Source organism: Wyeomyia smithii, chromosome 1 (genome assembly GCF_029784165.1).
Source record: "Wyeomyia smithii strain HCP4-BCI-WySm-NY-G18 chromosome 1, ASM2978416v1, whole genome shotgun sequence".
Lineage (NCBI taxonomy): Eukaryota > Metazoa > Arthropoda > Insecta > Diptera > Culicidae > Wyeomyia > Wyeomyia smithii.
In genome coordinates, this window is record NC_073694.1 from 116,698,996 (window position 1) to 116,711,016 (window position 12,021).

Genomic DNA, 12,021 nt, shown 5'->3' on the forward strand with positions numbered 1-12,021 from the left:
GTTGGCTGATAAAAAAAAACAAATATTTAGAAGGGATATTGTTTTAGTAAATATGAACAACCTCCATCTCCACAAACTAGAGTGAACTTAATCACAGTAACACAAATGCCAAAGCAAAATGGCACAGAAAATAGAAGCCAAACACACAAACTACGATTCTCCTCCAAGTAAAGTGTCTGATTTTCACTCAGAACCATAATTTTCATAATTGCAATAAATAATAAACACAACCTGTCACAAGATGGTGCACAATTTTCTATACAGCATGGACATTGTATGCGTGTTATTGGCAGAAAGGGACAGGTTACAGGTTTTATTGTAGAAAAAGGCTCAACTGCCATGGTGGTTGCAATTTAACAACGAACATGATAAGTCTAAAGAAGGCATGCTGACAGACCCTCGTTTCGCTATATTGTAGAATAACGACAAAAGCTGTTGACACCATCTGTAACCGTAACAATCGACATAGGAAATTACTGAAGTTGTAATATCTATATGCACCGTGATATTCTAGCTACTTTTGCATGCTTCGGAAATAGGGTAGGGAACATATTCTAAGCAGCCGCCTGTGTGTTGAGACGAAATACTCGAAATATGTTGGGTGAAATTCAAACAGAAGTTTCTGTCTGAACTTGATTTTAGATTGTGGAACTAAGTTGGCAAACTTTAACAATAATCAACTAAAGTTACCAATCGAGGGACACTATTTCAATCACCCCGAACCTATTCTAAGCAGTTTCCATGACTTTTGCAGGTGTTTTTTTTTCAACATCCGAAATGGCTCCTGCATGGCTGCAAATAAAGGTCGATTTGTTTCGATTGTAGATTGTTCACAGATTTCTTTGTAATTAACGGTATTTCTTATATTCGTATGACAGCTAGACAATCAAAGTTTTGTTTCCATCATTGAACTTGTCGATATTGATTAAAATTCAGGAGTTTGAGGCCTGTTTTCTTCGACTGATTGAAATAGGCGCTACTGCTTAAGCCGTTCCTTACCCTAAAGTGCCGAGGTCAGAATAATTCGCAAGTGTTTACGATTATACACAGCATTTCACAAATGAGGGGGATACATCTATAAAACATATTTTTTATGTAAGCAAATAGAGAATTTAATTATAATTTTTAGAAATATTCTAGAAGCCATATCTTCTAATTTTCTGTTAGTATGTGAGAATTTTTACATTGTTTAAAATATACGAGAATTGAAAATATTGCAGTTGTTTTTTTAAATTGAAATGATAACATAAAAAGAATGAGAAAAATATCAATCAATAAGATAGTCCTAGCAAAACTCTAATCAAAAGTATGTTACTGTTAACCCTGCTACTAAATGAAGTTTGCCTGGCGTCTGTGATTCATACTGTTGACCATGACTATGTGAATTTGCTCTAGAATAATAACAAACAATAAATCAAAAAGTCACTAATCTACCCTAAAAGTATGTCACCCCTTTTTCCGGCCTAAATGTTCCTTCGTATATAGTCCCTCCCTCTAGCTGTTGTCTCGAATTACTGCTTTTGCATCCATTTGTGTTTGCCTAATTCGAATATTGATTCATATATTCTCTTCCTTACTCATCTGAAGCAGAGCCTCGTCAACTTTCAAGAAATTTACAGGCTCAAACTACTATATGCATAGGTACAAGAAAAAAAAACTCTAAAAATCAAACAAAAATTACACCATAAATATATTACGATATATAGGCATCATACAGAAAAAAATAGTCAGAGTAAATGACGGGTTACGCTCAGTGAATGACAATTAACGCTGAGCGTTTTAGACCTTACTCAGAAAATCAATTCACAAGGTGATTATTCTACCTTTCCTATGAAAAAGGAAAAATCTTCTTTCATTGCTTGAAATATTTGGATAAACAATAGAACAGCAATTCCATAAAGTTTTTTTTTTTAGAATTCGTTTCAAGAAAACACACCGCCATAAATTTTCTTGCGTAAAATATATCGTGCCACATTAAAATTTCCTAAAATCTAACTACTACTATTTGTCACTGTTTTGATTTCAGTTTCGGTTATACTCATACAGAAGAAAGAATAAACAGTGTCGTACAAATACAAGCCAGAATATTTTATTCTTGTCTCGGCAGTGTTCCGGCGGTATTTTGTCCTTGCAGATACGATATCCGTTTCGATTTTATTCAATTTGCTTCCTTTCATTCAATTAACTCAATTGAATTCAGCACACTCGCTGATGATGATTTATTTGTGTATCTGTGGGTGATTTATTAATTGCATAATAAAAGCATTAGGACTAATGGATTTCTTTCACTTGCTAAAGTGGCCTCTGCACGTGTTCGCTTGAAACATAAGAGTGAATTTGATTACAGTAGAATGTAGTACCGCTTGACAAACAAACCAAATGCACTTTTTTATTTTCGAATAAAATCAAAATTTATAACAAAAGACTAATCCGAATTTGGCGACAACATCACTCATATATTAGTTTATTTCATTGCGCAATAGCAAATAACAATCTTCCGGATATTATTACCATCTACTCTTGGCAATAAGAAGAACATGAACCCGAAACTTTCAATATCCTTTCTAGTCCAACAAGCAATACTTTCACTATCCCTTGTTATTTTATATAATACATAGATGTATTTCTTCTTTGTGATATCCGAAAAACTATTTTCAGTTCAGATTTTAGCGCTCCCTTGACAAACATAGTATATATTTTCATGAATAAATCCATCACATTGCATTTAAAGAACGTATCCTGTCGTCGGCATCTACAATTTCCCCTTCGTAGCATCTACAGTAGTCACTCATGCATAAGTTGTCACATAGTGATTAATGGGTGTCGAACAAATTGTCTAGAAAAATAGAAAAGGGTCACACAGCAAGCCATCTCAGTGTCTGTACCGTACGATACAGTTCCTTAACTGCGGTTATTTCATCAGCTCTGAACAATACATGGATACCATCAAAAGCAAGACTGATGTCTGTGCAACGAATACTACTATAGCAGTGTGCTGCTAGAAGGCCCTATATCATTGCAATCTTTCAAGCTACGTAAAATTTTCTGAACATTGACAAATAAAATGCCATTCTATAAAAATAATAAACATTGATTTGTACAATTAAAACAAATCTGAAGCTAATAATTGTGTTTAGAATAATATTAGTAGAATTTAGCCAAATTGTCAAAAATTATTATTAGAATACATTGATGCCAAAGGTTTTTGATGTCAAATGTCGAGATCTAGTGTTATCTCGAATAACAAGTGTTGGTCGAAGAGCGACCTTCTGGGACTTTTTTTGCCGTTTTGCCTTTCTCCTAGAAAGGTATAGCAATCACTAACAAAACCGAAGGTATGAAAGCGCTCTAAAGGATCGAATGGCACATTTCAATCGACTCATTTCGACGAGCTGAGCATTTTCTGAGTGTGTGTGTGTGTGTGTGTGTGTCTTAGTGTGTTTGTGTGTGTGTTTGTGTGTGTGTGTGTGTGTGTGTGTGTCTGTGTGTGTGTCTGTGTGTGTGTGTGTGTGTGTGTGTGTGTGTGTGTGTGTGTGTGTGTGTCTGTGTGTGTCTGTGTGTGTGTTCGTGTGTATGTGTCTGTGTTTGTATGTGTGTGCGTGTGTGTGTCTGTGTGTGTGCGTGTGTGTATGTGTGTATGTGTGTGTCTGTGTGTGTGTGTGTCTGTGTCTGTGTGTGTGTTTGTGTCTGTGTGTCTGTGTGTTCGTGTGTTTGTATGTGTGTGTGTTTGTGTGTGTGTTTGTGTGTGTGTGTATGTGTGTCAAACGGATATTTAGTTTGCTTATTACTTATCAAAATGTGAAAATCTCGAAAGTTAATTTCCTCAGAAACTGCACAACCGATTTAAACCAAATTGGTTTTCAATAAACGGGCTACCTAAAATACCTTAAACTTTTAAGTTTTATGAAGATTGGATATGTGGTTCATAAGTTATGGAAAGAAACGTGTTCTGGAGACTATTTCTTCTCTCTCATGTTTCTCAGAGATGGCTGGACTGATTTTCACAAAATCAGATTCATATGAAAGTTCTAGTTGCCCATGAAACTCTATTGATTTTCTTGCAATCGGATTATTACATTACCTGTTATGTTCAAAAATGTGAAAACCAGCTGTGAAAAGGAACATATTCCGAAGACTACTTGAGCTCACTCACTTTTCTTAGAGATGGCTGACCCGATTTCCACAAAATTAGTGTAAAATGAAAAATCTAGCTCATAATACCCTATTGAATTTTACTGTAATCAGACTGTAACATAGTCTGTAATGTATTGAAATGTGAAAATAACGAAACTTCATTGTCTCAGAAACTACACAACCGATTTGAACAATATTCAAATCAGATGAACGGGCTAGTCAAGGGTTAACTGATGAATTATGAATGAACACGTGGTTTCAAAGTTTGTCTGCCCCATACGTTCCTATTTCATTTGGTTGTAGTCGAACATAAGCATCCGTTATGTATTAAATTGTTAAAACAACGAAGTTCTATTATCTCAAAGATTACACGACTTATTTGAACATAACTAGAGGAACTGTTCCATTATTCATCTCAGACCATATATTCATCTCATACAACATGAAAACATAATTGAAAACAGGAATATAAACGAATATTTTTTAACTAAACCAATCTAATAATCCATGGAATGGATTCTCTTTGATTCACTTCACATTTCTCATAAAGTAGAATCCTCAAAAACTCACCTAAAATCTTTAAATTTGATATTATAGTCGGGCATCTACACTCGAAAACTCAGTTATTCAATCACCTATCTCAGAAAACAAAATCTGCGCATTGTTCTATGTATACGGTTAAAACGGGACTCGTTCAGCCGACCAAAGTTTTTTTCATCACTAGTGGACCACTTTTTATTTTAATCACTAAACAAAATCACTCACTACACTAAGAATATCTTAATCTTTGAAATGTTCACCTCAAATTCCCAAAAACAATCTTATTTTAGCTGAATTATATGTGATGGATTTTTACAAATCCTAAATTCCAACTGTATGTATACTCATCTTTTTGCACTGTGTTGAAAAAAATCGAAAGTTGTCAAATCAGTTTCTGTTAATACGAAAAAGTCATACTAAAAATGTTGAATTATTCTGACATAATTGACATAAATCGACAGCACTGCAGCGGTTGCCTAGGTTACCAATTTTGCACGTAAACAACTACAGCGGATGCCTAGGTAACCTACTAAGACGGTCTGTGGCTACGTTCATTCATGATAATGTGATTCATTCATGATTAACAGTGTGATGAATATGGTGGCATCGTGAGATGAATAATTGAACAGTGATTTAAGTTTTGAGATGGATATGGAAGCGTTGTGGAAAATGGTTTATTTTACAAAATTCAGGATAAATCTAGCTAAGTTTACCTCATATACAATAATGAACGATTCTATAAGAGCACGTAAGCGTATTTTTTTTATTTGTTCAACGATTTCGTGAAATCGATTTCGTGAATCCATGCATTCTTCATGAATATCGGCTTAATGAGATGAATAATGGAACAAGTATCCTAGTGTCATACGAACGAGTCATCTCTCAAACTTACAAAAAACAAACTTCATAACAATTTGATGTGTGGTTCAAAAGTTATGGAAAGAAAATAAATTCAAAGACTATTTAAAACTATACCTGCTTTGATCAATAAATGTGGCCTCAACATAATTTAAATGTTATTAAATTTTTCGAAATCAAGAGTCATTTTTTTCATTTCGCTTTTTTTGAGCACTAACATTACGTCAAATTTCATATTTTATACTTCAATTACAACATCGATATTTTAAAACCCAAAGAGTAAATATACCTTTATTGGAAATAAGCGTTCATGTAAATCTATTTTTACAAATAATAAGTTTGAATGGAAAAGGCTGGGTCTGACCGCTAGGTGGATTAAGTTAGTTTCTTGAAAATATATAAAATTATTTATAACTTGCCCTATGACTGACCTATGACTGATTTTTAGTTTTCACGATGTTTTTATTTAAATACTCATGAATTATCATAATACGCAGAGAATGTTCTGCGGTAGCCAACATATGAACGTTTTTACGCTCAAGACCGACCGATTTTGAAAAGCTCCGATTTAAATGAAACTTTGCACACGACTGAAAAATATGAGTATTTTTCACAGTTGAAAAAAATTTTTATACTCGGGAGTAATCTTATAAAATAGCGTATAACGTTTAATGTACACTTCATTGAAAGCAGAATAAACTGTTCATTAAAAGCAAAATAATTTGCAGGAAACCAATAATGCATCAATATTATTTTGTTTAGCCTCAAGTTATAGCAAAGGTTTTGGTAAAAATTCGATGGAAGAATATCATAAACATATTCAAATAAATAAATGTAATAAATGCTTCATTTTTAGCGATAGTTCAAATTTAGGTTTTTAAAAAACTGGATTATTCACGACTATACACTTAGAAGAAGCGAATGTTTTATGTTATACCTTCAAAAATCATTCACCAAAATGAGTAATCACCATAATACAATTCACTTTTGGACAGCGCGGCGTTTACTTATATTTCTTGTAATTTTTTGTTTAATTTCTATAGGTTTTCATTAATTTTGACGGAAGTTTTGAGTGTCAATTTTTATTCTTCACTCAAAAACTATTTTCTTGCTAAAAATTTCTGGGAAGTACAAATCAATGTATAATCGTACACTGACCTTTATTCGATGTTGCTCTTTGTTTCTACCTGTGAATCAAGCAAACGATAGATGGATATAGCTTCAAAATTATTTTCCTACCTTTCCGAATTTTAATGCGTACCTTTCGGTGATCCATTCCGATTCGGAGCTCGACCTTCTGTTTTTTTATACACAGACTTCGCAGTTTAGTGTACAGGGGTGGCATTGTGCAGCTCGATTCGAACGATATTCGCTATTCTCGAGCACGCTACATACTTCCATACTTCGCTTCAAGCTCAAAAGGAACTGCCATTGTCATTTGTCCTTGGGCTCATCTTACCCAACTAAACGAAACTTAACGTCCACCAGCGATCAATTAGTTTTGTTCGAGTTACTCGAAACGAAATGCGTAATGTCACCGCAGGACAATTGCGGGTCTAGCGCTATGATCCTACTGACACTAACAGTCTCTCCCGAGCCGAGACTCGAACCCACAAAGACTGGCTTGTTAGGTCAGCATCGTACTGAAGCAAAAAAAATAGGCCAGCATCGCATTTCGAGACTATCTGGTGGATATCCGACTTTTCATAGTCATCACTTATTTTGTTAAACCCGCGGGTGGGCGCCGTTCACAAATTACGTAACGTTTAAAACCTAGATTTTAGACCCCCTCTCCCTCTATGTAACGGTAAGTAACGTCCGAAATGACCCCCCCCCCTAAAATTACGTAACGCTGGACAACCTGTCCCCTTTCCAAATGTGCAATTTTGAGCAAAGATCGCAGTTACGTAATGGTCTCAACTAGCCTCCCTCCTCTCCCCCCCTATGTAGCAATAAGTAACACAGACTCAACCCCCCTCCTTCCCATTCATGCGTTACGTCATTTGTGTACGACACCTTACTACTGGAAAATCACAAATTTCTTTAGAAAACTAGTTTCATGAATAATTCAAGTTTTCCAAACTCAAGTTCATTATGAGCATAGCAATTTAGTAAATATCTAATCTATGCTAATGGTTTCAATTTCGCTAAATTTTTATAGATTATAACGGGATGGAACATTCGAATGCACCACCGAGAGTACCATCAAAGCCATCTTTAATGAAATGAACGAATAAAACTATATATGAATATATGAGCCGTTGCGGAACAGAGTGGTCCATGTGCCATCGAGCAAATTTTTCAGGAGAAGCAATTTTCGAAAAAAATATGCTACATGGTACGTGTTATATGATAGTTAGGGATACCATCTGGTCGAAGTTAGAAATCAGGATAGCTTTTCTCGGCACAAATTTGACTAAGCCATTCTATTCTTCTTGTATGAGCAAATATAACATGTAATATGTGATTTACCCTTTAAAATACAATTATAAAACTCTTTTATTTACTGTACACTAAGTAAATTAGTTTTTTATTTAGTTTTTTTCACGCGTTGATATCTACCTCGTGGAAAGACGCGGTAATTAAAAAATCCTTCGATTTAAAAATCCGCGTGAAAAACCCGTTAATTCGTAAATCCGTGTAGAAAAAACACATAGTAAAAAAGCTGAGTGTATCTCTGACGAGTCACTTTCATCAAACGACTTTAAATTGTTACGCATTAGTAGATATTTTAAAAATTTAACCCACGTAAACTGTTTCAACATAAACTTAACAAATGCCAGATGCTTAATGGTAACGGTCAACGCGTGAAAGATTCTTCTTATTACTCTACTGAGATTCAACAAATGAAAAAAAAAATCGATCGCAGTGAGCGTTGCGAGCTAAAATCGAAAACATTTATTGAGCAATTTTCAAAAATTCTGCTCATTACCACACAACAAAATTAAATATCTCAAGAAAATCAGGACAAATGCTAAAATATAAAAAATAAATCAGGACGTCCAAATAGAACTTCAAAATCAGGACATGTCCTGCTAAATCAGGACGGATGGTATCCCTAATGATAGTATTATACCGATTTATGTACATAGACCACTCTGTTCCGAATTTTCTTAATTTCCCAACTTCAGCTTCTCAAGTAGAAGCGGTTTATGCAGAAAACTCATTATCGATAAAATATGTTCTTTAGACCACTCTGTTCCGTAACGGCTTATATATTCAAAATATATTCACACATTGCATGCTATCATAGCCGGATTTAGGGGAGATCAAGGCTGGTCATGGCTTCCGGGCCCTAAAATTTTGGGGCTCACCACAAAAAATAAGTGGGATTTTATTGAAACTAACACAATATATCTTTACCCTTCCTATAATTCATACTATTTTATGATATTTTCCTTCATTGGAACTTTACCTACTGAAAACGAGACCCCCGCAACGTACTTGGCGCCCGGCCCCCTCAATCCTGAATCAAGCCCTGCATGCTATGTATTGTTTATATCTACTAATTGTTTGATACTTACAGGTTCATCAATGCACGACGAAGAATTGTACAACCAATGATAGATCAATCAAATCGAGCAGGTTAGTATTAATTTATAGTTTCCAGTGGTGGGCACCGCTAACCGAAAATTTAGCGACGCTAATCGCTAAGTCGCTAACCGGAAAATTTAGCTCGATAATCGCTAAACGCTAAACGCTAAACCCACATTAGCGGAACTTTCGCTAATCGCTAATCGCTAACTTATTAATATGTAAATAGTCATATCGCTATATTTATTGCTCATGTTTTGTAAGATTTGAACCAATTTGATCTGTTTTGGTTAAATAAACGAAAACAATTACTTTTTCACGAAACGGTATTCATATTTGATTTTGTAAAAACAAGAATAACAACAGTTATTTAGCTTGCATTGAAAATAGATACTCTTAGGAATGTTTTCATGAAAATTCAATTATTATCTGAATCGAAAAAATAGAACCAAAGTTGTCATAATTTCAAGCGCATTGCAATTCATCAAAGTTCTTGGTGTGCCAAAAATTCAATCTAGACCTTGTGCTTGTTTTTCAAAATGCTCCTGTGGCTTGTACGATAACTGGAACTCCATTCTAGGGTAAAAAAACTGACAAGAGCCATCAGCAATTCACAGTTTTTCTAAATATTTCTATTGTCGCTTCTCCACAAAATTTAGCGAATTAGCGATTAGCGTTTCGAAGGCCAAAATTTTAGCGACGCTAACAGTTTCGCTAACCAGGTCAAAAATTAGCGAAATCGCTAAATCGCTAACTGAATTTTAGCGTCGCTAATTAGCGAATTAGCGAATTAGCGGAATGGTGCCCACCACTGATAGTTTCCCAAACATTTGCACAATTCCACAAATAACTATATTAAAATCACTTTTTCCTTGTGTTCGAAACGTGTAAACACATGTCACACACTTTGGTTAAAAACTCTTGAAATCTTCACCAATTGGAAACATTATTGCATGAAAAACACGAGAAATCATGTGCAGAAATCCTAGTCCCATCGTCACCCCGAAACGTAGAAAAGCTATATACATATACAGGGTGATAGGTTCCTTGTTGGGAATATTTCCCAATATTTTGAAACTACTCGAAAATTAAAGCAGATAGAGAGTTGGTGTCCAAGAACGGACTAAAGAGTTTAACCGCTTCAATCGTTCAATCTGAGTAAAAAACATCTTGATCACGTTATTTTGTGAGACAACATCATAATTCGTTTACAACAGCACTACTTTTGAACACTTTTGCTTTCAAAATGTAATTTTTTGCATTCACTAAGACATGTAAAAGCTGTATCTGGTAGGAAATTTTCTCAACTCTGGAATGAAAATGAAACAGAATTGCTTTAATTGGTATACACATTAAGTTACAGCCAATTATGAAAAAGTATCCAAGAAACTTATAAGTTGAATAACTTCGAGTAGATTAACATTAAGGCGTATCAAATAAATTTCTTCTTGAGCGTCTTAGTAGAATAGAATTGAATATTGAATATAGGTTTTCATTTAATTCTACTACCAAAAGATCATATACCCTCTTATACCATCCGCAGCTCGATTCAATTCGATGTCATTTGAAATTGTATTCCATATTGTTTATTAACACAGGAATAAATTTTTCAGCCGTAAACTGTCATAACTCGTGAAAAATTCTTGAATAAAATATACCGAACATTGAATTCGGACACTGTTTTCTGACTTCTAAGTCATCAATGTTGACAATAAAGAAGCCCTTTAAACCTGAGACCCAAACCATCTCCGTACCTTTCTATATTCCATTGCATCTAACTCACGAAGTCGAAAAAAATACGAAAAACGAATAATAACGCCCATCAGTGATCATTTATTTTTCTTCTAATCAATCGAAACGAAATGTTACCCCTGTTCTATAGAGCAGCAATAATTCAAATTGTTAATGTTCATATAACCATACGCAAACAACAATTTGTTGACAGAAGGTCTAAGATTAGAAAATTTCACTGGTAAACACAAGTTTTGCCATAGAGCTCAAACTGGAAAAAAGAATGATTGCAGCATTTTAATCATTCCCGTGAGTTAAATAATTTTTTCAAAGACTTAAATGAGATTTACCGTAAGCGAACGTAGAAGTGACGAACTCGGCAATTCTGCATTCACTAGGGGTACCAAAATTCACATGAATGGTCAAAAAGCTATAATCTTTTTGGGGAAACTTTTTTGAGCGTTTATAGACCCGTTTTACTAAAGAAAGATATTATCTTATGTCTTCACCTCGATGGGTTCACAATATAATCATAGTTCAATATTTTTATATATGTTATAATTTCCAAGGCAAGACATGTCTTGTTTTTGATCACCCAAATCTTTCTTCTTCTTCTTCTTCTTCTTCTTATTTCTAGTGCTGTGATTGCTATTGCTGTCATAGGCTTGAGCATTGGGACCGGTGACGTGACCCACCCAGATCTTTACCTTTTATTTATAATAGTTTTGATATTAACATGTGAGTGCCTTTTTATTACTAGACTGGCACCATGTCATCCAAGGTAACGCTGGTTACGCTGCGCATCCTTTTTATTTTCTACACAAGAGTGAAATAGTTCGCTTGCTAGATTGGAATGGCACTGACAGATATTTTATTCGAATTTTGGCAGCTGTCGCCACTCTAGTAGTATACAGGCACTCTACTACAACCTACAGCAAGGTGAATATGGACGCGACGCGGTACATCCTTACTATGCCATCGGCTCTACTTCTACTCAAAATTCTCATATAAAAGCGAATAACAGTACAGGATTGAGTGAATTACATATTTATTATCATCAACAATTTTGTTTATGGCAGGGAGGAAAGCCCATCAATTTTACTTTAACGACCTACCTCAATAAGAAAGACGAAGAGAAATGATTTGCAAAATTCATCCTGAAGGCAAGGACACGCCATCCTACCCACTGCAAAAGATGAATAAGCGGTTAAAGCGGTAACGTAA

General features: G+C 34.7%; 1 protein-coding gene across 1 annotated transcript in view; it reads left to right on the top strand.

The window, feature by feature from the left end:
• LOC129717122 (homeobox protein homothorax-like) overlaps positions 1–12,021 on the top strand; it is a 283,845-nt gene that overhangs the window by 236,547 nt on the left and 35,277 nt on the right. The window contains exon 6 of the mRNA XM_055666966.1: positions 9,059–9,117. Coding sequence (XP_055522941.1) covers positions 9,059–9,117 — 59 coding nt within the window. The remainder of the gene's footprint in view (positions 1–9,058; positions 9,118–12,021) is intronic.